At 45.9% G+C, this 27,470-nt stretch overlaps 2 protein-coding genes across 3 annotated transcripts in view; one reads left to right on the top strand and one right to left on the bottom strand.

Moving 5' to 3' along the window:
* Positions 1–4,278: 4,278 nt before the first annotated feature.
* Positions 4,279–9,294, bottom strand: DBI (diazepam binding inhibitor, acyl-CoA binding protein). Its single transcript, XM_020914543.2, has 4 exons — positions 9,204–9,294; positions 8,105–8,222; positions 5,885–5,947; positions 4,279–4,563 (listed from the first exon to the last, which is right to left on the bottom strand). Exons 1-4 carry the CDS (start codon positions 9,210–9,212, stop codon positions 4,490–4,492), a joined length of 264 nt encoding a protein of 87 aa, XP_020770202.1. The 5' UTR covers positions 9,213–9,294; the 3' UTR covers positions 4,279–4,489.
* Positions 9,295–9,353: 59 nt separating this feature from the next.
* Positions 9,354–27,470, top strand: part of C13H2orf76 (chromosome 13 C2orf76 homolog) — a 135,531-nt gene continuing 117,414 nt past the window's right edge. Inside the window, exon 1 of one of the 2 annotated variants that reach the window (XM_070476312.1) lies at positions 9,354–9,473. In XM_070476312.1, the coding sequence (XP_070332413.1) occupies positions 9,369–9,473 (105 nt within the window). In that variant the 5' untranslated portion in view covers positions 9,354–9,368. The other variant, XM_070476314.1, reaches the window with a different exon arrangement.

Here is a 27,470-nt window from a genome sequence, read left to right as displayed (position 1 = left end):
TTTTACTACAGTTCTGGATGCTAGAAATCCAGATTCAAGGTGTCGGCAGGCCTGGTTCCTTCTGGAACCAGAGAAGATCTGTCCCTTGCCTCTCTCTTAGCCTCTGGTGTTGCTGGTAGCCCTTGGCACTCCTTGGCTCCTAGATGCCTAATTCCGTCTCTGCCCCCGTGTTTACATTGTCTTTCTCTCTATGCATATCTGTGTCTCAAATTTCACCTCTGTTCTCTTATAAGAACAACAGTTATTGGATTAGGGCCCAGCCTTAATCCAGGATGATCTTGTCTTGAGATCCTTATCTCAATTGCAACTGCAGAGATCCTCTTTCCAAATAAGGCCCCATCCTGAGGTGTGGTGTGTGGCTCTGGGGGCGGTGGTGCTCAGGACTTGGACTTATCTCCTGACGGGACACCGTCTACCCCACTCTCGCAGCGCATTTGGAAGCCCCACGAGTTACATGCTGAACCTACTTGCTATTACCCCTCCTACCACGTGCAGAGTCCTTTACCGTCTGACATCTCACTGATTACTCTGGAAAGGCTTTGCAGGGGTATCTAAACGTTTGCAGGCTAGGCTTACATTAGTTCATTCATTCCTTACTCACACTCACTCCTGAGCAAGGATACTTATCAAAACATAAAACAAAAAAGGTGTAGGTCTTCTAATTCCCGGTCCTCTAAGGATTGAGTTGCATCCAAGGCAGGAGGGTGTTGTGAAGCAAGGGGGATTCTCTGTTGGAGGTGCACAGAGGGCGCTCCCGGGCCCTTGTGGCGCGCTTCCTGGTTTACGGCTTTCAGAACAAGGAGGGCATCTGGTGGGGCTTTGCTCATTTTGGGGGTCTGTTCTTAGCTACCCCACGTCCCTTCAAAAGACAGGTTGTGTGTACTCACACAAATAAATAAAAGGGAAGAACCGTTCTGCTCCTTTCTTTCCTGGGAGCTGCTGAGGGCAGAGGTGCTGTCCTTGCCCTGAGCCAGTCCAAAGCCTCAGCTCCTTAAAGCCTGCCTCTGCTGGTTATTTCTTTAGGTTCATCCTCAACTCTGAATACCTGTAATTTTACTTTACACCTTTATGCTGCTTAAACCGTCCCCTCAAAACTTTCCAGCCTGATTCCTGCAAGCCGGGAACCACTGGGGCCTTCTCATTGCCCTGTTCTGCTCCCCTTCCTTTCTGTACTGGACCCCACGACCTTCTGCTCAGCCCCGTTTTACTGATGAAGTTGAGGCTTAGAGTTGACACAACTTGCCCTATGTCTGTGTAACTTGGGCAGTGCTTAGCCAAGGTCCAGTTGCAATCCAGGGGCCTTTCTGTGTCCCCTAAGATGCCTGGTCTAGCAGCAGTTCCCAGGCTTTTTGGATCTTGGAACTACTTTAGTGTAGGGAAAACATGGTGACCTGCCACCCCCCCCCCCCAACCTTATTATTGAAGCACTGCTAAGGAGGGGGCGCTTCCCAGGTGGCTCCGTGGTAAAGAATCCGCCTGCCAATGCAGGAGACCTGGGTTCATTCCCTGGGTTGGGAAGATCCCCTGGAAAAGGAAATGGCAACTCACCCCAGTATTCTCCTCTGGAGAATCCCATGGACAGGGGCTGTAGTCCATGGGGTTGCAAAGAGTTGGATACAACTTAGCAACTAAAGAGCAACAAAGTGGGGAGCAGCAGCTTGTATCCTCAGGCCAAGGCTGGTCCAAAAAGTTGGGCAGGGAAGTATTGAGGGCCAGGATGCCGGCTAGGGAAGGCCTCCAGGCTGCTAGCAGTCGCTGTTTGCTGGGCATTGTGCCAAGCACTTAACCCATTTTATCGGCTCATTTTCCAGATGGAAGAAAGTGTGGCTCAAAGAAGATAGGTGATTCAGCACCTGAGAGAGGCTGGAGTGGGATTCATATGTAAGTCCGTCAATCGCCTGCAATGCAGGAGACCTGGGTTCAATTCCTGGGTCGGGAAGATCCCCTGGAGGAGGGCATGGTGGCCCACTCTATATTGTTGCCTGAAGCATTCCACAGACAGAGGAGCCTGGTGGGTTGCCGTCCATGGGGGCTGCAAAGAGTTGGACACGACTGAGTGACTTTGACTTTATGTTAGCCTACGAGACAGGGGTCACCAGGCAATGAGTGGTGACTAGAGGGGATGTGACAGACGTAGACAAGCAAGGCCTTCCTGGTCAGAGAGCCCTGGGTTTGGATCAACTCATCACCTGAGCCTTCTCTTCCTCATTTGAATAATGGGCATGGTAACAGCGAAGAGGTACAGTTCCCACCTCCAGGCACCGTGGATAATTTCAGAACTGAAGCAAAGAGCCTGACCCTGCATTATTTTGCAAATAATGGCCACTCATCAGAGGCCATGCCCTTGGTAGGCAGAGGGGCCTTGGGTCGGTCTTTTCACTCCAGTGTCTCTCCCATTGGCATCCACTGGAGAAGAGATACGAGTCGTCATAGTACCGTCTAAGCAGAGTGTAAGTGCAGAGGGCCATGCTGTGCTCTTTGTCAGGGCTTCCCTAAGCTCCGGTCCACTCTTCTGGGATCCTGGCTGGCAACGAGGCAATGACATGTCTGAGCACAGGTCTGCGCTGCCTTTCCAAGCTAGAAATAGGGCAGGGTACCAGGTAGTTGATTTTCTTACCCACACCATCTCCAGTGTTAGACTCTTGGGCTAGGTCCCTGACTGATAGATGCTGCAAGGGATGCTGCCAGGGACAAAAACTGGCTTGAAGGAGGGAGAGAGAGAAATTCCTGACAAAGTGCTACACACTGTGGCACCTCCTCTATGGCAGGACCTTCTCACACCCCCTGGGGGCTACACTAGGCCTGACCCTGGAGCCAGGTCTATTTAAGACAAGCGCCATACCTTGGACTTCAAGATTGTTTTTCCTCTGGCTTACTCCCCAAAACAGCCAGTAACTGAGCAAAGATGATCTAAATATGGGTCCAGGTGGGTGGCTGTGGCTCCTTACTGCCTGCCTTAGGGCTCAGAGGTGCCCCCTGCATTGGGTGGTCTTGGCAGCCTGGGTGGAGTGGAGCCGGGTGGGAGGCCAGGTTCCCTGCCTCATATGCCCTTAATCACATCGGCACCTAGGAACTGGCATTGCTCCTCAGGACATCCCCTCACCTACACTGCACATCTGAACTGTGGGGCTTCGTTTTCCATGGACAGCCTGGGCTGGAACTGGATGACTCAGTATTCTCAATCATCACCGACAGTCAGACTGACCGTCTGAACGCCTTGACCCCTGCAGCTCCCCATCACCTGTGGTCAAATTCTGTACTTTTAAACCTGGCTGCCAACTTCCCACTACCTAGTCTCCTTCCACACTGAAGGCGCACTGTACTCCAGCCATACCAGCTGCCCTCCCTGCTCGCTCCTGTTTTTCGCACCAGTGCTACTCACTCCTTGGAGGCCACCTTGGCTGGTGCAGGTATCTGAACCAAGAAGACCTGCACCTGAATGCTGGTCCTGGCTTTCTTTACCAGCTGAGTGACCTTAGGCAAGTTACTGTAGTGCTCAGGTCTCACTGTTCTGGAGCAAGGCTGAACTATGTCTAGGAGCAGGGCACTGGCTCTGGAGGGGAGATCTAAGAGCTTTTTGCCTCAGCATCCTCACCTGCAAAATGGAAATATGACTGCCTCCCTGGCAGGACTGTGGAAGTGACTGAAGGGGAACATGAGGCACAGAGGGTCTGACTGCTGTCTCCTTTTATTTTTACTATTCAACCACCTGCAAAGTCAGGCTTCAGCCTGTCTTCTTTGCAGCCTTAACCCCTTGCCCTTCCGAGGTCCTGACTGCCCTTCTCCCCCTACTTACTTTTTGCCTGCCCAGCTGCATGTCACCAAGCTTCCCCAATGGACACTGGGGATGCTCCCTGAAAATGCATGTTTCACCCTGACTGGGGCTTCCCTCCTTGCCTGCTTACCCTGCAACCATGGACTGGTTGGACCTCAGCCAGGCCTCAAATGCTCATCAACCCTGCCTTCCTCAGAGTATGAGGCCAGCAGTGTTCTTGACAGAGGGCTGGCAGTACCTGCAGATTGACGTCTCAGCCCACCTGACTGGTGTAGTTGAAGTTGGGGAAGATGGAGACAGCGAAGGCCACTTCTGTGATAACTCCTCTGCACCGAGGTGAACACGTGCCAGGTCTGAACAGGTGGGTGTGCCTGCCCACCCTCCAGCAAAGTGTACAGGGGGATAGAGAAGTTCAAACACTTCTAGATGAAATCTTTAGAAAAAGTGAGGAAGAGAGATTGGAACAGAGGACATTATATCAAGAGCCCAAGTTATCAAAGACGTAAAGTAACAAAGATACTTTTAATTCATCTACTGATAAAAATTACTCAGCGAGGATTAATAACTGTTTCAGCTCCTAATCTGTGTCATATCCTGGACTGTCTTGAGCTCCTGGTTTAGCTAGTTATCTATTAACTTCATCCACAGTATTAGAAAAACAAGGCATTAAATCAGTTTAGGTGAAATGAATGGCTGGCAGCCAAACCCAGTCTCTTATATTCCGTATTTTTTCTTTAGTTCTTCTACTTTGTCAATGTAAGCTTTCATGGCATCTTCTTTAGAAGTCCCTGCAAGGCATCAACAAGATTATTTGTCAGAGAGGCAGTGCTGCAGAAAGACAGCAGGCTTTAGAGCCCAGGTTAGCGCTGCGAGCCTCAGCTTCTCACCTGTGACAGGGCTGGGGGCTCCACTACCTACGCCTCACAGGCCTGGCCAGGACGTGCCTTTCCAAGTCCTTAAGGGAGCCTGGCCCGCAGGGAGGGCCCATAAAGCGCCGATCTCATGCTGTGTGTGCGGCTGCCTGAGGCCCTCACTGGCTTGCTGGCCAGGTGAGTATCCCACGGCTGTGTCCCACTGACTTTCACGATCGGCTTTGATCTATCAAGTGTTTCTCTGTTGGGCTCTTATCTCAGAGCTGTTAAGCTGCCAGGGAAGAAACAAAGCCAGATACCCTCTTCTCCCCAGAGAGCAGCTTTGGGAGCTCTGAAGACAAGCAGCTGGCCCTTGGAGGGGAAGACAGAGGATACTGGAGATATCGCTCAGAGATAGTGATGCCTGGTGTCCTGGATTCTACGCTGAAGGAGAGACTCAGTGGGGATCAGTGTGTGTTCTGGAGTAAGGGCAAGTACATGGGGCCTCAGAATGGTATGGAAATGCCCAATGGGAATGGAGAGTCAGAGGGGCATTCCTGTTTCACTTACTTGCAGATCCTAGGAGTGTATTTATTGTATTCTGGCCCCTTTTGAATTCAAGGGTTTCTCATTTGCAGGAAGACAGAGGGCTTATTCAGAAACGAGCAAGCTAGGACACAAAAGCTGGCAGGCACTTCAGTGCCAACTTCTGGGTCTTGCTGCCGCAGGTGGCATGTGATTAAGTCACAGCCGGGATACTTCTTGGCCTCTGTTCTTAGCATTTAATAGCTCCATTCACCGAGGCTACGATGTGCCAGCAGCCTACCATGCATTAATTCATTTCTTTTTTTAGGTGCCTTTCTGGCTGGAAGGGAAATAGGGAGGGCTACTTGGGCCAGGGGGTCACTGCCTGGCCTTGTGAGGGAAAGGAAGGTGTGGACAGGAAACCATCCCTATTCTGAATATTGTAAAGCCCAAGGCAACTTATCACCTCCCAGTCTGTTTGTCAGTAGCCTGGTCCCCTGCTCCTCCACTCTCCAGATGATATTATGACTCAGAGATGGTGTTTTTGGAAATGGCACAAATGGTATCATAAGTGGTCTAGTTTTGTTTTTTTTTTTCCATTCTGGTCTAGGTCAAACTGGTTCCCAGCATGTGCTTCATTCATTCTGTTCTCTCTCCTCACCCCTTAGACTCCTTAATGAAGAGTATTTCATTACTGGGTTCCCAAATGAGGGAAGTGTATTAGAACAATTACCTTTCAGCTCATTCCAGGCATCCCACTTGGCCTTGCCTTTGAAGTCCAACATTCCAGGACGTTCTTAAACAAGGGAAGGAAAGACATTAGACCTGCTGCAAGTTCTGATGGGGAACTTTATCCATTTTCTTGCCATGATAGCCATATTTTATCTTCTTTTTCCAGGCTCTGCTATGGAGTTAAATGGGTCTAGTATGGTGGGTTCTGCCTTCAGAAACTCACATGTACAGAAATTCAAACTAATCTAGAGAAAATAGGAGGAAAACTGTTCTCATTACTGGAGAGACCCTTTCTTATAAATTAACTCCAAAATTTCTTTTAAAAACCATACTTTATTTTTTTAAAACAAGTACCACAATCCATTCACCTGGCTTAAAATTCAAACACTACAAAGGGATTACTATAAAGTTTCCTTCCACTCTTCCCACCCAAGGTCTCTCTCCCATATTGTTATCAGTTTTGTAGGTGTCCTTTTCTGTGAACTGTCTGTTCATATTCTTGCCCCATTTTGCTACCAAATTGTTAGTCTATTTCTTATTGTTTTATGGGAATTTTATTCCCCCCACCCCACAGCGAGGGCAAGCTTCCTTTAAGATATGCCATGGTTTTATACCTGCAGACCTGTTACCAGGTCTGGGGAACCTGTTCACCTGGGGAACACACTTACCACCTCCCCGCTGACCTAGTTCACTGCCATGCTAAGAAGAAAGCCCAGGGGAGCGATCGCAGTGTCCATAGCCAGGACCACAGTGTCTGAGAAACAGACACTCTCCCCCGAAGTGCTTGCCGGGAAGCATTCCCGGGGACACCGGAGGGAAACTGCGCCCCAGACTCATCATCAGAATCTGGGATTAGCACATCCCAGTAGCTCTCTCATGATGATGGAAAGGTGGTACATTTGCACTGTCACAGGGGCCACCTGCCACTGGTGGCAGCTGAGCACCTCAAGTGTGACTGGGGAGTGAACTGTCGACTTTATTTTATTTTAACTATTCTCAGTTTAAAATTAGGTAGCTGCGTGTGGACCGAAGAGGTCTAGAGTGAGCTGATCAGGAAGTGATGAGAATCCCAAGCCAGTCTACCTACACTAATGCGAAAGCAGGGCAGAGGACAGTCTCTGTGACAATCATGTTTGTCAGAAAAGTGTCTCAGTCACTCTGGCCACCCCCACTTCATTTCCCCTGCCTCCCTGGGAAGGCGCAGAGTTTATAAACCCAGGGTAAAACTCACCTTCACCACAAGACCTTTCTTAACTAAGCCCTCCCTGTGATTTTTATTTTAAAATATTTTATTTATTTGGCTGTGCTGCGTCTTAGTTGCTGCATCTAGGATCTTTAACTGTGGGATCTAGTTCCCTGACCAGGGATCAAACCTTGCCCCCTGCAGTGGGAGTATGGAATCTTAGCCACTGGACCATCAGGGAAGTCCCACTCCCTGTGATGTTTGATTTGGCACTGCCCAGGATCCTTAGTTGCCAGCCCACCTGCTCTCCCCTCTACCCTAACTGCAATGGAATTAGGGGCTATACTCACCCTCCTAAACAGGAGCGAGGGGTGACCTCCTCTATGCTACTGTGGCCACCGTCTCTGAGTGCCTGTGTACAATGCATAATGCTATTGCCATATACTCCTGAACCTGAAGAACTTAGGGGCAGAATGAAAACTGTCCAAGAGAGAAAAGACATTATAGAATATGGTGGTCCAAACCAAGGTCTCAAATCTGTACCTAGATTTTTTGACAGGGAACAAATGGTGGAATTGCTGTCAGGAAAAATGCTTCTGACCTGATGCAGAAAGCCAGCCTACTCTGGCTGTAGCAGCTGACATCAGGCTTGGCCCAGCTGCCAAGCGCCCCGACTTTGATCCTGTCTGACTGGGGTGGAAATAGTGTGGTTCAACAAAACTACTACTGAGCTGAGAGCTTGGAGCCAGTCTCTTCAAAGCTGGGATCTCTGTTCCTCCCAAATAGATAGAAAATGCTGGTGATAACGAGACAAGTCCTCAAACTGGGATTTGAATTCTGCTATCTGAGCCACCAAACCCCACTCAGGAACATGATCTTTGGGCAACCTCTCCCAGCTTAAACCCCAGGAACCACCTTAAGTGTAGGGCTGTGGGTGGTTTTGAGAATGAGGTTGCCAGAGATAACAGTTTCAGCACCAACCAAGGCTGCCAGGCCTAGTTGATGAATCCGGGCCCTCCCAACTCCACCTCAACATACCTGTGTTTACATCACCCACAGTTGCCTGTTTGTAGTGGCTGTAGATGAACAGCATCTCCTCATCTGCCGGCTTGGTCTTAAGCTGCTTAACCTCCTCAGCAGCTTTGTCAAACTCAGCCTAAATATGAGGGAGAGAAGAGGCCTGACTCGGGAAGGAGGATGGAGGGGTTGGAAAGGAAGCACTCTCTTGCCCTGCTGGTGAGGAACAGCAGTCTTCCTCATCTCAACAGGGCAGCTAGAGAGATTCAGCAAAACCAGGAGGGTAAGCACATCCCTTCACTCACTTGGACAACTATGTATGGGGCTCTCTCACTAAACCAGATACCACGTGCTGGAAACAGAGGTGACGGAGGCAGGCTGACACTGGCTGCAGTGAACACACACTTCACAGAAAAAGCAGCACGGCCAGCTGGCTGACCAGACAGAGGTCTCAGGACAGCCCTGACTTGCGATAGGGCTGGCACTGGGTGACTGAAACAGTGGAGAAAACTGCGTGAACGCAGCGCTTCAGCGGCCAGAGCCCGCTGGCCCCTCCCTCTGAGGCCAGGGGATCCGGTGCCAATCCCTGTCCCACTGTCCGGACTGGAGACGGGGGAGGAGCCAAAGATCGCCCGGTCCCGGGAAAGCGTCTAGGTCACCTCTCCTCAGGCTGCGACCCTCCCCTGGCCTCGCGCTGGACACTTGGCCCCTACTTCCCCTGATCTCCAAGCTCTCAACCACGGCCTCCTGGCTTCTCCACTCTATCTGGCACCCCTACTCCTGCCTTGTCCTTCCGGATAGGGCACTCTGTCCCCTTAGTCTTTCAGTCTATGAAAACCATTACATCCCATCTGTCCATGTTGGACGCTAGCTTCCGACCTCAATTCCTGCTTCACTGCGAACGAAGTCTGCCCTATGGCAACTTGCCAGCAGTTGCGGGCTCAGTAACCGGAAAGTTCCGCTTACAGAGTCTGTTCAGAGTCTGGGCTGGGCAAGGTTCCAGAAATAACAGCAGAGCACGGAAGGGAAAGACCCCGCGTGCTTGTGTCTGCGGGATAATCCCCGCACCAGCTTCCCGCCTCGTGGCACCTTCGTAGGCAAGGCTGGGCACGCGTATTACCTGAGACATGCCGGCGGTGTTGCAAAGATTACAGGAAGTCTGCGGAGGCGGCGAAGAGCAGCAAGCAGTAGCACAAGATACTCAACTGCCTGCGTCTTTAGAAGCGCAGCCTTAGGCCTCTCCAGCTGTGCTCGGACCAGCGAGAGACAGCCAATCAGAAGCCAGATGTACGCTGGGGGCGTGCCCAACACTCTGCCAACCCCGCTTGAACCCGCGGGGTTTGCTTGCGCAAGCGCAGCGGGGAGGAGCCGAAGGGGACGCCGGGAGCAGGTGAGGATCGCGGAAGTAGGGCGCTCTCGGTAGTGACTGCCAGGTGGTCAGAGTTGGAATTGGGTTCCCGGGTCACCGTGGGGAGTGACCCGCGAGGCAGAGAGGGGGTGGAAGTTGAAGAGCGGAGGTTTTAAAATTTGTTTCATTAAATCTTGTGTCCTGCGTGAGATGCCGGAAGTCGCACCGCTGGACGAGTAAAGGCTCACCCTTGGGGAGGGTGAGGGGCCCGGTCCTTCTATGGGGACTAGACACTTTCTGGGGGTGGTCCCTGGAGAACTGCGCGAGGGTGGGAAGCTGGAATGGTTCCCAGAGGGTTGAAGCCAAGGCCTCTCCTTCTGAGTGTTTGACACGTTCTGTGACTTGCCATTGGCCGTGGTGTGCAGTCCTGTTTTGTTTGGGTGCGGTAATCCATCTGGTGCCCTCAAGTCAGGGACAGTGTCTTGTTTGTCTTGACCTCCCTGGTGTCTCAGACGGTAAAGAATCTGCCCAGCAGTGTGGGAGACCCAGTTTGGATCCCTGGGGTCGGGGAGATCCCCTGGAGGAGGGCACGGCAACACCTTCCAGTATTCTTGTCTGGAGAATCCCATGCACAGAGGAGCCTGGAGGGGCTACAGACCATGGGGTCGCAAAAAGCAGGACTCTACTGAGCGAGTAACACTTTCACGTTAACAGACTCGGCCCGGACTAGGTGCTCAGCAGACAGCTGTTATGACTTTCCTTCGTTCATGAGTGTGTACTGAAATCTTGTTAGGTTACTTGCATTGCTCCAGACCGTAAGGTGAAGGATTAAGGGAAGGTAACTTTTGAGAAGGCCCCTCAAGAGGAAGCATTCCAGGCAGAAAATGAGTGTAAATGTATGAGCACGGAGTGAGGGGGATTGGAGATGAGGCTGGAAGGTTAAGGAGGGGGCAGGCTGGCTGGATGATGCAGAACTTTGAGTTTTATTCTGAGTGAAATGGAAAGTTAGAGGCTTTTGAGCAGAGGATAAGGAGACTAGGGCAGTTTTGCAAAGTTGTTGCAGAGGCTAATATTCTCCGGGGGGGGGGGGGGGTAAGGTGGGTGGGGAAGTTTGGAGGTGATACCTAAAGACCAAAGGGAGAATTTTCTGGCTGCGGTTACAAAGGAGCTTAGGTGAAAGGAGGGAATTGATGGAAAATAAGTCTCCAGAGGTCTTTTGATAGAGACGGTTCCTCTCCAGTTCCTAATTTGTAAAGAGGAGTGGACTGCAGATCAACCTCCAGCTTCTTCCCACATTAGTTTATAGCTGTAGCTGTTTAAAGAAAGGCCAGGTAGACGCTTTCAGATATAACTTACTAACTTAATGGAGGTCAGGCTTAATGAAAAGGGGAAAAGTGGAGATGTAATAGCAGGGAGCACATCTCGAGTCTTCAGCCTATGTATAATTTTGTTTGAGAAAGCAAGGCCAAACAAATTAACAAATTTTGGAGCTAACTTTGGGGAAATTACATTTGAATTGTAAGAGATGTGAATTTCTTCCAAAATGACAATTCAGAACTGTCTTTTTGCCCATAGTCCCATATGAAACTTGGATTCACTTTTGCCTCCATCCCTTGGTGCTCACAGCTTCCTTGATGAAATTCAGGTTATCCCCTGTGTGGATTGTATTTGCAGTCAGATTTATTTTCTAGTAGGCAGGTTTTGCGCTTCCCTGGTGGCCCAGTGGTCGTGATTCTGCCTGCAGTGCAGGAGCCCCAGGAGACGCGGGTTAACACAAAGTTGTTGTGTTTGTGTTGTGTTTGGCACATTTGAAAAGATTAGGTACCTCTGAAAATGGAATTTTCTTTTTATTCCTCCAAGGTTGGCTAGTGTGATTGAATTTTGACTGAAGTTAAACATTGCAGAAAGCAAAGCTAGTGTTTTGAATTAACTTGGTAATCTCCAGCTTAAGTGGGGTTGATTTTTTGGTTGCTTCTTTGGAATATATGCCACTTTAAAAAAAAAAAAAAACGACCTTCCACATGGTGGTTTTGTGCCCAGGTTGCTTAAAGTGACTGAAGTATGGAACTGATCTCAGGGAGCCTGAGTTTGCAGCGGCTTCAAGTGGGGCTTCAGTTCCTTAACCAGAGATTGAGGCCGGGTCACTGTGGTGAGAGCCCCAAATCCCAGCCACTAGACCAGTGGTCAGTGACAAGGGCCCTGGCCCTTCAGCTTTGCAGAAGAGAATTTCCACAAAGTCAGAAAGTAGTGAAGCAAGTGGAATATTTATTAAGAGGAAAAAGAGTACATTGTATGTGGATAGGGACACAGGGGGACTGAGACAGAGTCCCTGAGTTTTACCTTCGTGGTAATTTGAATTACTTTTATGGGGTATTTCTCTGTTGGCCAGTCATTTTGAATTGCCTGGTTCAGAGTCCATGTTTGATACATCTCAGGATCCTCCCACGTGTGTGCATGTATCTCTTAGCCAAGATAGATTCTACCTAAAAGGCCTAAGGGTAGAACATCTCTTATCATCACTTCCCTTTTGACCTGCACTGAACCCTTTTGCACATATGTAGCTGGGGAGTCGCCTGACTTCAAGAATGGGAAATATGTGGTCTGGGCAGGGAACAGCCTCCTTTCTCAATTTTCCTGCTATTCTCCTAGTGGAGTTTTGGCCCACAGAAAATCTTCAATTGCTTTACCCTGGGCGGGTGGGTGGGAGGGGAGCCGTGGCATCTGCCTCCTGCCTCAGAACTAGTAGTGATTGCAGATCCTAGGGAACCGGGTGCTGTGTGATCTTGAGGAGAAGGAAGAATGTTTTTCCTTGTCGGGGATCCAGCCTAGGCCAAGTTTTGAAATAGCTGAAGCCGTGCTTGCCTTGTGCTTCCTTCCCTCACTCTTCAGTGGCCTCCACCTATGGAAATGCTGCTTTATGGCCTGTCACCATCTCTGCTCTAGGGAATGGGAATGTCACTCAGCTTTCAACGTAAAGAGAGGGTAACACGTCAGCAGCCGGTATTTACTTTTTAAAAGTAATTTTAGAGTATATTTGGGGTCAATAGATTATATGAATTTTAAAAAACAATTTTATTTGTTTTTGGCTGTGCTGAGTCTGTTGTCAGGCAGGCTTTTCTCCAGTGGAGGCTAGCAGGTGCTGCTCTCTAGTTGTGCTGTGAGAGCTTCTCGTTGCAGTGGCTTCCCTCGTGGAGCACGCGCTCCAGGGCACACGCAGGCTCCCGTAGTTTCGGCTCCCAGCTCTAGGGCATGGGCTCAATAGTTGTGGTGCACAGACTTAGTTGCTCTGCGGCATCTTCCCGCACCAGGGAACCATTTTCCAGCACTGACAGCTGGATTCTTTACCACTGACCCCCCCCAGGGAGGCCCAGAATTTTTTGATTCTACGTTTTGACCCTCCTGGAGGGGTCTTCATATCCTAAGAAAGGACAAGGTTGTTAGCTCTGTTCATCTTGTTAGCAGCTATCACAGGTGGTGATTATTTTTTGTAATTATTTTATTTAAAATCGCTTTTATTTTGATTTACTGTCTACTGTCTGAGCCCCTGCCCTACCGAAGTCAGGGAGGATACGGATCACTGAGTATCAGTTGGTGCTCCGTCTTCAAGTACCTGGCACTTAAATGGTGGGTGAATGAGCAGAGTGCTTTTCTCTCTATGAAACATTTTCCTTCTGATTAGCCATGAACTTAGAAACCAACCGAGTTTATTAGAACTAAATGTGAAACTATGACCTAGAGTAAAGTAGATGAACTCTGGTGCAAGGGCTGTGTCATCTCTTTGTTCTGCCCTCAATTTTGGAAATAGAACACTTGAAATGTTAGGGAAGATGAGAACCTGATGAGCTGACTTGTCAGCCTAATTGACCCTCCGAGTTAGTGGAGGGGCCATTATCATTACTGCAGCTTTCCCCCACATCCTTGTCTTGCCAGTTTTGGCTACTCACAGGCTTCACTTGCTGGGTGTCAGTGTAAAGCCAGCCAGGCAAGTTATATTAACAGGTGAAAGCAGTTCTTGCCCAGTGGGTGTGAATAGTAGTTTAATATTATGTTTCTTGGTGTAAACTAAACCTCTAATTTCTAAGTAACCTAGTCATTAAAACATGAAAATCATTACCAAAAGCTTTATGGTAAAGCTTTACTAGAAGGCAAGGGTTAGGGTATTCACAAATGATGAATGATATTCATTTTGTATTTATTTTCTGGTTTCTTGGCATAAGAGACTGGGGTTAATCATTTTTGTGACATTTTATAATTGTAGTTTCTAGTTTCGGGAGTCAGGGTGCTCTGGTTTACCATTCTCTGGCCAGGTAGTACATGGCTTGGGGGTCTATTAGCTCATGTTGTCCTGGAGAAACAACCTGAGTTTGTTCATTAATGATGATACCTATAATAGCAATTTTAGAAAGATGTTATCAGTAACAGCGATTGTAGTCATCTGACTCTGGTTGCTTAGTGCTCAGTACCCAATTGAGGTCGGAAGGGATAAAAAAGGGAATAAAATTTTGGTTAGAGAGATTAACCATAAACTTGGTAAGGGAACTTGATTTTAGGGGGACTTGGGTTCAGAGGCACTTGGGAACTGCTGCTGGGATAGGAGTGGGGAGAGCTGGATAGAGTTGTGGCCTTATTTTGTGAAGGTGGAGGGAGCTGACAGCTGAGGTGAAAATGTACCTTTTCTCCCGCCCACCCCTCATCCCCCGGCCTTTTCTCCTCTTTTGTCTCTTCCTTTTCTGATGAAAAAACTGGTAAGGGGAGGCCTGGTTACCAGAGATCTTAACCAGCCCTTCCCCTTTGCCGTTCTTTTCTTCCTTTGGGTATTTATATTTGGAGAAATTGGGTGAGAGAACGGGCATGTGGGTAAGACATCCATGAGTGTATGAGTCTCACCTTTCCCGTGTCCTGTTTTTGCCCAGCCAATATGGGGTTGGGGGGTGGTTTGGGCTTAGTTGAGACATGAAGACCAGGGCTTGCGTAGAGGTGGAGGGTTTTCCTGGCAGGAAGTGACCTTCACTGGCTGGGAGTTAAGAAGGAAGGAGAGTTACTTATAAGTTGGTCATGCGCTGGTGACGTGCTGCCTGTGTTCTATTTAGAACTACTTACAAATGTGGGCAGGCATAATGAAGTGCTTTACAAAGATAACTTAAGTTCAGTACAGTAGTTCCTGTTCAACTTCACTAGAAATATAAACTCTCCTCTAAATCTACTTTGTCTTCCTCACTTTGCCTGTTTCCCTAGCTTCGAGTTGTATGTGACAAGCTCTTGGTAAATGCTTTGAAACTAGGTTGTTAGAAATGAATTTTCTAGTGTGCTTTCCTATTGCCTGTCAACAACGACAAAAAATAGAAGTATTAAAATTTGATGACAAATGATTTGGCTGATAATTCCTTTGGAGATAATGCAGTTTTATTTATTTGCTTATTTTTAATTTTTATTTTTTTTGGATGTGGACCATTTTAAAAATCTGTATTGCTTTTGTTACAATATTGCTTCTGTTTTATTTTTTCATTTTTTTTGGCCCCCAGGCATGTGGAACCTTAGCTCCTTGACCAGAGTTTAAACCTGTGCCCCCTGCAGTGGAAGTGTGGAGTTTCTTAACCCCTGGGCAGTCAGGGGAGTCCCTCTGTGCTGTTACCCCTGACACTCTTTACCTATTTTGTCCTGGTGGTAACAGCTTGCACAGCTACTGTACCTACCACAAATAGTACATTGACAATAATAGGTTGAAGATACAGAACATTTTCATCATCGTCCTTTTATTGCCCTGTGATAGCCACAACCACTTCCCTCCTGTCCTTACTCCTCCTCTGCTCCTGGCAACCAGGAATTTATTCTGTTTCTATAATTTTGTCATTTCAAGAATGTTATATAAGTGAAATCATGTAGTTTGTAACCTTTTGGGATTGGCTTCTTTACTCAACATAATTCTCTAGTGATTCATCCAGATCATTGTATGTACCAGTAATTAATTAATTCTTATTGCTCAGTGTATTCCATCATATGGATGAACCAGTTTGTTTAACCATTCACCTGTTGAAGAACATCTGTACTGTTTCCACTTTTTAATTGTTACCAATAAAGCTGCTGCTAGTCATTCATGTACAGACTTTTCTGTGAATGTTTTCATTTTTCTGGAATGAAAGCCCAGGAGTGCAGCTCTGGGCCATATGGCCATTCCATGTTTGGTTTTGTAAGAATTTGTCATTGTGTCTGTACCATTTTACATTCCTTTCAGTAATAAAGGAGAGATCCAGTTTCTCCACATCCTTGCCAGAATTTGGTGTTATCGCTTTTTTATTTTCAGTTCAGTTCAGTCACTCAGTCATGTCCAACTCCTTGCAACCCCATGAATCACAGAATGCCAGGCCTCCCTGTCCATCACCAACTCCCAGAGTTTATTCAAACTCATGTCCATTGAGTCAGTGATGGCATCTAGCCATCTCATCCTCTGTCATCCCCTTCTCCTCCTATCCCCAATCCCTCCCAGCATCAGGGTCTTTTCCAGTGAGTCAACTCTTCGCATGAGGTGGCCGAAGTATTGGAGTTTCAGCTTCATTATCAGTCCTTCCAATGAACACCCAGGACTTATCTCCTTCAGGATGGACTGGTTAGATCTCCTTGCAGTCCAAGGGACTCATACATGACCACTGGAAAAACCATAGCCTTGACCAGACAGACCTTTGTTGGCAAAGTAATGTCTCTGCTTTTTAATATGCTAGCTAGGTTGGTCATAACTTTCCTTCCAAGGGGTAAGCATCTTTTAATTTCATGGCTGCAATCACCATCTGCATTTTTTATTTTAGGCATTCTTATAAGTGTGTAGTGGTATCTCATTGTGGTTTTAGGTTTGCATTCCCTAATTATCAATGATGTTGAGCATCTTTTCATGTCTTTATTTGTGCCATGTGTATAATCTCTTCTCTCAATTTTCTGTGTCTTTTGCTTGTGTTTAAATTGAATGTTTTTAAATGTTGAATTTTGGGAGTTCTTAGTATATTCCAGATACTATTCCTTTGTTGGATATGTGGTTTACAAACATTTTCTTCCAATTTTTAGTTTGTTTTTTCATCTTCTTAACAGTCTTTCACAAAGCATAAAATTTTAATCCTGGTGAAATCCAGTTTTTCCAATTTTTTCTTTTATGGATTACACTTTTGGTGTCATGTCTAGTAAATCTTGACCTAGCCCTGGATTCTGATAATTTTCTCGTTTTTTTGGTAAAAGTTTTATAGTTTTGCATTTTAAAATTCACATAATTGATTTTGAGTTAATTTTTATAGAAAGGTATAAGATTTAGATTGAGGTTCTCCTCCCCTCCCTCACCTTGGATGTCTAATTGTTCCAGCACCGTTTGTTGAAAAGATATATTTCCTTTAATGAATTGCTTTTTGCACCTTTGTCTGTAATCTCTTGGGCATATTTATGTGGTCTTTTCTGGGTCCTGTCTTCTGTTGATCTGTGCATCTGTTCCTCCACCAATACTACACAGTCCTGATTATTGTAGCTGTATAATAAATCTTGAAATAGGCTTAACTAATTCTTTCTACTTTATTCTCCTTTTTCAGAATTGTTTAGTTATTTTAGTTCTTTTCTCATTCCATATAAATTTTAGAATAAACTTGTCTATGTCTAGAACTTCTAGCACTATGTTCTAGAACCATAACTATATTGAATAAGTGATGAGAGTGGATACATACTTGCCTTGGATTTGTAGGGAATATTGGTCTGTGGCTTTTGTTCTTATAATGTCTTTGGTTGGTTATCCTGTAACTATTAACTTCATAAAATGAATTAGGAAATGTTCCCTCCTCTTCTGTTTTCTAGAAGAGAATGTGTAGAATTCTTCAGTGAAACCTTCTGGACCTGGAGATTTCTCTTTTGGGAGTGTCAAAATTATGGATTTTCCTTAATAGTTTCTGTAAAAGTTCCATTCCGATTATCTATTTCATATTGGATTAATGGTGGTAGTTGGTATATTTCAAGAAACCGGCCCCTTTAATCTAAGTTGTGAAATGTGTGTATGCAGATTTGTTCATAGTATTCCCTTGTGATAGGTACAGAGTCTTAGCGAATATTTCTTGTTTCATTTCTGATATTTATCATTTAGATCTTCTCTCTTTTTTTTGGCCAGTCTTGCACAAGATGCATCAATTTTTTTTATCTTTCCGAAGAACTAGCCCTTTTCCCTTGATTTTCTCTTTATTATCTTTCTGTTTTCAACTTTATTGATTTCTGTTCTCTATTATTTCTTTCCTTCTACCTATTTTGGGTTGTTTTGCTTTTATTTTTCTAGGTTCCTGAGATGAAAGCTTCCTGACTCGCCACCAGGCCCCCTCTGACACTAGCTGCTTTGTTACATTAACATTTGTGAAGTGGAGCACAGGTGGCTGGATGGTGAGCTGTGGTCAACGGAGGACCACAGAGAGATTGAAATAGAGAAGTTTATTCACCCGTCCTGGAGGAAGTGCAGGGCACTACTCGAGGACCCACATGGGGAGGAGGTGAAGTCTGAGCACAGGGAGAGAGTGAGCGGTAGGACCTGGAGCGCGTGGTCTATGGGTGGAATCCCTGGGCTTCCCAGACTGCCACTGGATCGATCAGTTCAAACCAAAGGTGCAGGGTTCTAGTAAGCTCTGTGGGGGTTTTATCTGAGGAGTGTGAAAGGGCAGGCCCTGGAGACAGGGGAAACTGGTGATCACAAGGGCTGTTGGGGAAGTCTTATCAGGAGCTTGTACTTCCTTGTGATTCAGGGCTGTTATCTAGGGCACATACTTCCAGGAGGGGGCAAGTTTCAGTTTAAGGTCCTGTGGGGCTATACAGCCAAACAAAATGTTTGCTGGGGCAGCAGTACCTCGTAGTAGCTTAGCTAAACTCTCCACAGCGCCCCCGTGGGGAAGGGGACGGCCTTTTATTACTGTGGAGGTGGGGGTCCGAGCTCTTTACTGACTCCAGGATGCAGAGGAATCAAGCTGATGATTGTCCAGCTCCTTACTCAGCCTTCTCTAATGTGACCCTGGTGGGGGGTTGGGGCCCCTCCTTAAGGCCTGGGAAGGGTAGAAGTCTAGGCTCCAGCTCTGCCTTTGCTAGTGGGGGTGGGGCTGCAGTTTCTTATGTGATTTCTGGCTGAATTAGAGGGCTCCTTTGTCTAAAAGTTTTCTTTCTTGGCTAGGCTGCCCCTTTCCTGGTCCTTTGGCTAGATAGAGAAGACTTTATTCAAGCTTCCCCCATGCCCCTCTTTCCCTGCACCTGTTCGTGATTCTGGGTTGCTGACTTCAGCTCTGTGTCCAAGATATGTGAAAACCCAGGGACCTCTCCACCATGTTGTTCCTTAGGTCTGTAGGTCCCTAGCTAATCTGCCCTCCCTCCACCTTTCTGATCCTCTTACATTTGTTTTATAGATAATGTCCAGGATTTTTAGTTGTATTTTATCAGGACATATAGCGAAAGGTACATCTACTCCATCTTCCTAGACACAGAAATGGAGAATAGTACCACTTAAAATTCATCATTATTTTCTCCGTGAGTTAGACTAGATTCTGAATTCATAACCTAAGTTGTGGCTTTTAAAGTTGAATAAAAACTCAGTGTTCTCCATTCTTTTCAGAAGAGCATAAGTTCTGTTTTGGCTTTTGAAAGTTGTTTCATGTGGTTGAAGCTTACAACCTCCCAAATTCAATAGCAGGATTATTTTCTCCTTAAGAAGCCAAGTGGTAGGGGAATATAGCCAATATTTTGTAGTAAGTGGAGTATAACCTTTAAAAAATGTTGTTTACTTGTAACTTATATAGTATTCTATAGCAACTTCTTCAATTAAAAAAAAAGAAGCCAAGTGGTCAAACACAAGCCAAGTCGTTTGCCATTGAAAGTGAGTTTGTGCTGTGCTATACTAAGTGGCTTTAGTCATGTCCGACTCTGTGCAACCCTGTGGACTGTAGCCCACCAGGCTCCTCTGTCCATGGGATTCTCCAGGCAAGAATATTGGAGTGGGTTGCCATTTCCTCCTCCATGGGATCTTCCTGACCCAGGGATCGAACCTGCGTCTCCCATGTTGCAGGTGGGTTCTTTACCACTAGCATCACCTGGGAAGCCCAAAAAGTGAGTTTCAGTAAGGCCAAATCCAACTTTAGCTAGTGCTTAATATAATGTATGTTTAAAAATATTAACTTAGAAACAATTTATTTTAAAAAGCATCCTTCCTGGGATGGGTGATACAAAAAGTAAGTCTTGAATTTATCTTAACAGTATTTTCGGGCTTTCCAGGTGAGGCAGTGGCACCCCACCCCAGTACTCTTGCCTGGAAAATCCTATGGATATCGAAGCCTGGTGGGCTGCAGTCCGTGGGGTCGCTAAGAGTCGGACATGACTGAGCGACTTCACTTCTACTTTTCACTTTCATGCGTTGGAGAAGGAAATGGCAACCCACTCCAGTGTTCTTGCCTGGAGAATCCCAGGGACGGGGGAGCCTGGTGGGCTGCTGTCTGTGGGGTTGCACAGAGTCGTACACGACTGACGCGACTTAGCAGCAGCAGCAGATGGCCCTAGTGGTAAAGAACCCACCTGTCAATGCAGGTAGAAGTAAGAGACGTGGGTTTGATCCCTGGGTCGGGAAGATCCCCTAGAGGAGGGCACGGCAACCCACTCCAGTAGTCTTGCCTGGAGAATCCCTGGAGAGGGATTCCAGAGGAATCCCAGGCTCTAGAGGAGCCTGGAGTCCGTAGGGTCACACAGAGTCAGACACAACTAAAACGACTTACCACATGACAGTATTTTCTGATTATGTGTAACAGTACCGGAAATGTTGCTGCAGTGACACTGATAGTTCTTTAGTAGAGTCTGCCAAATACATTATTTGTGTATGGAAGCTCTTGATGGAAGTCACAAGGCACGTGTTCTGGTCTTGTCTCTGCTCCTGAATTAGCTGTGTTATTCTCGACTCACATATCCTTTGTTTCCTCATCTGCAAAATGGGTGCAGCTGCACCTGCTTTGCTGATAGGTAATTGAGGATTATTAATGATATTTCTAAAGCATTTAGCACATTCAGAGTAGCTGTTATTCTCATCCTTATTGCAGTTTGTTAAAGCAAAAACCTTGAAGCATATTCATAACAAAATTAGAGATAACTTGCTCCAGTCCTTCTTAGAAGACCATAGAGTTGAGATTGAGGAGTCTGTGACTTTTCTTCTTTGACGCCATTGTAATTTTTCAGGAACCGTTTGCAGTACCATTTAATACGGATTGGTATAAAAATAGGCAGTTACAGATTGTTTTTTTGGGGGGAGGGGGCCCTGGTTGAATCGTATTTCTAGACTCAATTCTAGTGTAAATATATGGAGGCTTCCCCACATCAACAAGCAGTTCTTGATGCTAGGAGGGTATCCAAAAATTCAATTCCGTTCTGACACTCTCTGCCCAGATAGAATCAGATACAGTAGATAAAGGGCTCCGTTGCACAAGTCCACCCTCCACTGCAGAGGCCAGTCACGCAAGCTGTTATCTGTGCTTTTGGCCAGCTACAGCCTGGAGGTTCAGGATGTCAGCTGCAAGTCTAGGTTGCAGCCCATACTTCTGACCAGTTGGCTGTAAATCAGAGCCACAACTCCCTCTTGGGGTTCTATCAGCTTGTTAGAAGAGCTCACAGAACTCAGGAAAACCTGTTTACTCACTAGCTTACCAATTTATTATAAAAGGATATTAAAGGATATACATCAACAGCCGGATGAGATACATGGGTTGAGGTCCCACAAAGGGGCTTCTGTCGTCAGGGCTGATGAAGCTGAGCGTGGGGGCATGTGGAAGTGTTCTGGTTCCCCAACGTGGAAGATCTCTGAAAAAGGTCCAAAAAGCTTCTTTTGGAGTTGTTTATGGAGGCTTCATTACATAGTTATGATTGACTAAATCACTGGCCAGTGGTGATCGATTCAACTTCCAGCACAGGGTGGGACTGAAAGTTAGTTCTCCTGACCACCAGCCCCCAGTTTGTGTGGCTCCCCAAAGTCACCTTCCCTGGAGTGATTTTTAGAAACTGAGGATGAGAGACCAAACACCATTCCATTGTTCAGGAAATTCAAAGAGATTTGGAAACCATGAGCAGGAACTGTGGATGAGGACCAAATATATATATTTTTCCTATAAATCATGACATTTCTGTGTAGTGAGGCTTCGCTGTAACTGTAGTTCATATATATTTTGGACTGCACCCTGCAGCATGGAGGATCTTAGTTCCCTGGACCTGGGATCCAAATCGGGCCCCTGCAGTGCAAGTGCTGACTCATAACTCCTGGACCACCGGGGAACACCTGCTGTTCATATTTTAGTAGTTAGGTCACTTTCAGAAAGGGAAGTTTTCGTTTAAGCAGACAAATGTTAAAACTGTCATTCATGCCCCTTTATCCACTGCCTCTCTCTGTAAGAACACCTTTCACTTCTATATATGTCTTTGCAATTTGGCATTTGTGTTAGTCTCTTAGGGTTACTATAGCAAAGTATCATAAACTGGGAGACCTGAAGCAACAGATATTTATTGTCCCATAGTTCTGGGGGCCAGAAGTCCAAAATCAATGAGCAAGCCTGATTCCTTGTGAGGATTGTGAGAGAGAACCTGTTCCTTGTCTCTCTCTTATTTTCTGGTAGCCCTAAGCATTCCTTGGCTCGTAGAGGCATCGCTTCAGTTCCCCATCTTCACATGGTGGTCTTGTGTGCTTGTCTTTACAAGGCCCTCTGCTTTTATAAGGACACTAGTTGTGTTGGATATGAGGCCCAGCCTACCCCAGTACGACCTCACCTTAACGAGTTACATCTTCAGCAGCTGCATTTACAGATAAGGTCACATTCTGAGATACTGGGTAAGGGTTAGGATGTCAACTCAGCTTTTCAGGGAGAACACGGTACCACCCACAACAACATTCACCTAAAAATCAGAAATAAATGAATCGGTATTAAAAACAAGCGCATTCCCTCATGCATTGTTGTTTTATAGTAGGGGAAAACAGAGCGAAGGAGTAATAAGTGGAGCCAAGTCAGTCAGAAAAGGTCCTCCTGATGGGGTACCAATTACACTGATAGGCAGGATCCAGTTTTAGAAAAAGCAAGAATGTTTCAAGCTAGAGAACAACCTGTTCCCTAGTTTCTGGAATAATCCAGAAATAGCTGGATGTATTGGAAGAACTGAAGGAGGACCAGTGTAATTGTTGAGCAGTGGCATAGTGGGGAGATGGCGTCTAGGGCCAAACCATGCAGGGACTAGCTGGCCATAATGATGAGTTCACTTCTTTCCTTTAGGGGCTCTGGGGAGCCTGTGAAGAATTTTAAGCAAGGGAGAAATATTCAGATTTACATATTAAGGAGGTCACTCCTGCTGCTATATGTCACATGGATTGAGAGAACTGGACTGGTATTGGGACCAAGACCAGTTTCCATTATTTCAGTGGAGACAGTGAGAGTGGAGGCTTAGACTAGTGTAACGGAATTGGAGAGGAATGGGGAAATTCAAGATACGTTTTGGGGAAAGAGCTGAGAAGATTTGCTGGGTGAGCTAAAGAGGAGGGAAGGAGGAATCCTCTGCTGATGGTTTGAGTGACTCAGTGTAATGGACTGAGATGGGGAAATGAGGGTTAGGGGTTGGGGTCAGATTTAACTGCCAGGCTCAGGTTGGGGTATGTTAAATGCCTGGGGTGATATCTAAGTAGAGAAGTTAAGTAGCCCACTGATGTCTGAGTTTTGAACTTAGGTCTGAAATGTATTTGAGAGAATGGCCAGAGGAGCAGTAATATTTCAAGGTCTCAGAGAGGAGAGGAGCCTGGAGAAGATCTAGGAAAGGAGCAGTGCAGTAATAGACAGCTGGAGAGAGTGTGTCCCAGAGGCAGACAAGGATAAGCAGGTTCTTCAGCTTTGTTGAGTGCTTCTAAGAAGTTGAGTGTGATAAAAGGGATATGAAGAAAAGGAGAGAAATGTATTCAGTGGATCCGACCTCTGCCATTTTAACTGAGGGGTGAGTGCGAAGTCTTTCAGTTCTATTCAGTTTAGTCACTCAGTCATGTCTGACTCTTTGCAACCCCATGGACTGCAGCACGCCAGGCTTCTCTGTCCATCACCAACTTCCAGAGCTTGCTCAAACTCATGTCTATTGAGTCGGCGATGCCATCCAACCATCTCATCCTCTGTTGCCCCCTTCTCTTCCTGCCTTCAGTCTTTCCGAGCATCAGGGTCTTTTCCAATGAATCAGTTCTTCACATAAGATGGCCAAAGTATTGGAGCTTCAGCATCAGTCTTTCCAATGAATATTCAGGACTGATTTCCTTTAGGATTGACTGGTTGGATCTCCTTACAGTCCAAGGGACTCTCGAGTCTTTTCCAACACCACAGTTCAAAAGCATCAATTCTTTGGCGCTCAGCCTTCTTTATGGTCCAACTCTCACATCCCTACATGACTACTGGAGAAACCATAGCTTTGACTAATGGACCTTTGTTGGCAAAGTAATGTCTCTGCTTTTTAATATGCTGTGTAGGTTGCTCATAGCTTTTTTTCCAAGGAGCAAACGTCTTTTAATTTCATGGCTGTGGACACCATCGGCAGTGATTTTGGAGCCCAAGAAAATAAAGTCTGAAACTGTTTCCATTGTTTCCCCATCTATTTGTCATGAAATGATGGAACTGATGCCATGATTGTCGTTTTTTGAATGTTGAGTTTTAAGCCAGATTTTTTACTCTCCTCTTTCACTTTCATCAAGAGGCTGTTTAGTTCCTCTTTGCTTTCTGCCAAAAGGGTGGTGTCATCTGCATATCTGAGGTTATTAGTATTTCTTCTGGCAATCTTGACTCCAGCTTGTGCTTCATCCAGCCCAGCGTTTCTCATGATGTACTCTGCATATAAGTTAAATTAGCAAGGTGACAATATACAGCGTTGACGTACTCCTTTCCCATTTGGAACCAGCCCATTGTTCCATGTCTGGTTTTAACTGTTGCTTCTTGACCTGCATACAGATTTCTCAGGAGGAGGTAAGGTGATCTGGTATTCCCATCTCTTGAAGAATTTTCCACAGTTTATTGTGATCCACACAATCAAAGGCTTTGGCATAGTCAATAAAGCAGAAGTAGATGTTTTTCTGGAACTCTCTTGTTTTTTTGATGATTGAATGGATTTTGGCAATTTGGTCTCTGGTTCCTCTGCCTTTTCTAAATCTGTATTTCTCAGTTTGTATACTGTTGAAGCCTAGTTTGGAGAATTTTGAGCACATCTTTGCTAGTGTATGAGATGAGTGCAATTTTGCAATAGTTGGAACATTCTGTCTCTTTTGCATTGATCACTGAGGAAGGCTTTCTTATCTCTCCTTGCTATTCTTTGGAACTCTACATTCAAATAGGTGTATCTTTCCTTTTCTTCTTTGCTTTTCACTTCTCTTCTTTTTACAGCTGTTTGTAAGGCCTCCTCAGACAGCCATTTTGCTTTTTTGCATTTCTGTTTCTTGGGGATGGTGTTGATCCCTGTCTGCTGTACAGTGCCATGAACCTCCATCTATAGTTAATCAGGCACTCTGTCTATCAGATCTAGTCCCTTAAATCTATTTCTCACTTCCACTGTATAGTCATAAGGGACTTGATTTAGGTCATACCTGAATGATCTAGTGGTTTTCCCCACTTTCTTCAATTTAAGTCTGAATTTGGCAATAAGGAGTTCGTGATCTGAGCCACAGTCAACTCCCGGTCTTGTTTTTGCTGACCATATAGAGCTTCTCCATCTTTGGCTGCAAAGGATATAATCAATCTGATTTCAGTGTTGGCCATCTGGTGATGTCCATGTGTAGAGTCTTCTCTTGTGTTGTTGGAATAGAGTGTTTGCTATGACCAGTGCGTTCTCTGGCAGAACTCTATTAGCCTTTGCCCTGCTTCATTCCGTACTCCAAGGCCAAATTTGCCTGTTGCTCCAGGTGTTTCTTGACTTCCTACTTTTGTATTCCAGTCCCCTATAATGAAAAGGACATCTTTTTTGGGTGTTAGTTCTAGAAGGTCTTGTAAGTCTTCATAGAACCATTCAACTTCAGCTTCTTCAGTGTTACTGGTCGGGGCATAGAGTTGGAATACTGTGATATTGAATGGTTTGCCTTGGAAATGAACAGAGATCATTCTGTCATTTCTGAGATTGCATCCAAGTACTGCATTTGGGACTCTTTTGTTAACTATAATGGCTACTCCGTTTCTTCTAAGGGATTCCTGCCCACAGTAGTAGACATAATGGTCATCTGAGTTAAATTCACCCGTTCCATCCGTCTTAATTCGCTGATTCCTAGAATGTCGATGTTCACTCTTGCCATCTCCTGTTTGACCACTTCCAATTTGCCTTTAGTCATGGACCTAACATTCCAGGTTCCTATGCAATATTGCTCTTTGCAGTGTCGAATCTTGCTTCTGTCACCAGTCCCATCCACAATTGGGTGTTGTTTTTGCTTCGGCTCCATCCCTTCATTCTTTCTAGAGTTATTTCTCCACTGATCTCCAGTAGCATATTGGGCACCTACTGACCTGGGGAGTTCATCTTTCAGTGTCCTGTCTTTTTGCCTTTTTGTACTGTTGATGGGGTTCTCGAGGCAAGAATACTGAAGTGGTTTGCCATTCCCTTCTCCAGTGGACCACATTCTGTCAGACCTCTCCACCATGACCCGACCATCTTGGGTGGCCCCACACGACATGGCTTAGTTTCATTGAGTTAGACAAGGCTGTGGTCCATGTGATCAGATTGACTAGTATGCAGAGTACATCATGAGAAACGCTGGGTTGGAGGAAGCAGAAGCTGGAATCAAGATTGCTGGGAGAAATATCAATAACCTCAGATATGTAGATGACACCACCCTTACGGCAGAAAGTGAAGAAAAACTAAAGAGCCTCTTGATGAAAGTGAAAGAGGAGAGTGAAAAAGTTAGCTTGAAGCTCAACATTCAGAAAACTAAGATCATGGCATCTGGTCCCATCACTTCATGGCAAATAGATGGGGAAACAGTGGAAACAGTGGCTGACTTTATTCTTCTGGGCTCCAAAATCACTGCAGATGGTGATTGTAACCATGAAATTAAAAGACACTTGCTCCTTGGAAGAAAAGCTATGACCAACCTAGACAGCATATTAAAAAGCAGAGACATTGCTTTGCCAACAAAGGTCCATGTAGTCAAGGCTATGGTTTTTCCAGTAGTCATGTATGGATGTGAGAGTTGGACTATAAAGAAAGCTGAGCACCGACGAATTGATGCTTTTGAACTGTGGTATTGCCAGGCTTCAGCATATGTGAACCGAGAACTTCCAGATGTTCAAGCTGGTTTTAGAAAAGGAAGAGGAACCAGAGATCACATTGCCAATATCCGCTGGATCATTGAAAAAGCAAGAGAGTTCCAGAAAAACATATATTTCTGCTTTATTGACTACGCGAAAGCCTTCGACTGTGTGGAGCACAATAAACTGTGGAAAATTCTGAAGGAGATGGGAATACCAGACCACCTGACCTGCCTCTTGAGAAACCTGTATTCAGGTCAGGAAGCAACAGTTAGAACTGGACATGGACCAACAGACTGGTTCCAAATAGGAAAAGGAGTATGTCAAGGCTGTATATTGTCACCCTGCTTATTTAACTTATATGCAGAGTACATCATGAGAAATGCTGGGCTAGAAGAAGCACAAGCTGGAATCAAGATTGCTGGGAGAAATATAAATAACCTCAGATATGCAGATGATACCACCCTTATGGCAGAAAGTGAAGAGGAACTAAAAAGCCTCTTGATGAAAGTGAAAGAGGAGAGTGAAAAAGTTGGCTTAAAGCTCAACATTCAGCAAACTAAGATCATGGCATCTGGTCTCATCATTTCATGGGAAATAGATGGGGAAACAGTGGAAGCAGTGTCAGACTTTATATTTTTTTGGCTCCAAAATCACTGCAGACGGTGACTGCAGCCATGAAATTAAAAGACTCTTACTCCTTGGAAGGAAAGTTATGAGCAACCTAGACAGCATATTAAAAAGCAGAGACATTACTTTGCCAACAAAGGTCCGTGTAGTCAAG

This window comes from Odocoileus virginianus, chromosome 13 (genome assembly GCF_023699985.2).
Source record: "Odocoileus virginianus isolate 20LAN1187 ecotype Illinois chromosome 13, Ovbor_1.2, whole genome shotgun sequence".
Lineage (NCBI taxonomy): Eukaryota > Metazoa > Chordata > Mammalia > Artiodactyla > Cervidae > Odocoileus > Odocoileus virginianus.
Note: the sequence above shows the minus strand (reverse complement) of the source record. Positions and strands in the feature narration are given on the sequence as shown.

What these genes read in the sequence shown, in the direction of transcription:
- DBI (XM_020914543.2), bottom strand. An exon ending in TGTGGGTGATGTAAACACAG is followed by an intron (nt 5,948 to 8,104) that starts GTATGTTGAGGT and finishes CCCTTGTTTAAG; the next exon opens with AACGTCCTGGAATGTTGGAC. An exon ending in TGCCTGGAATGAGCTGAAAG is followed by an intron (nt 4,564 to 5,884) that starts GTAATTGTTCTA and finishes GATGCCTTGCAG; the next exon opens with GGACTTCTAAAGAAGATGCC.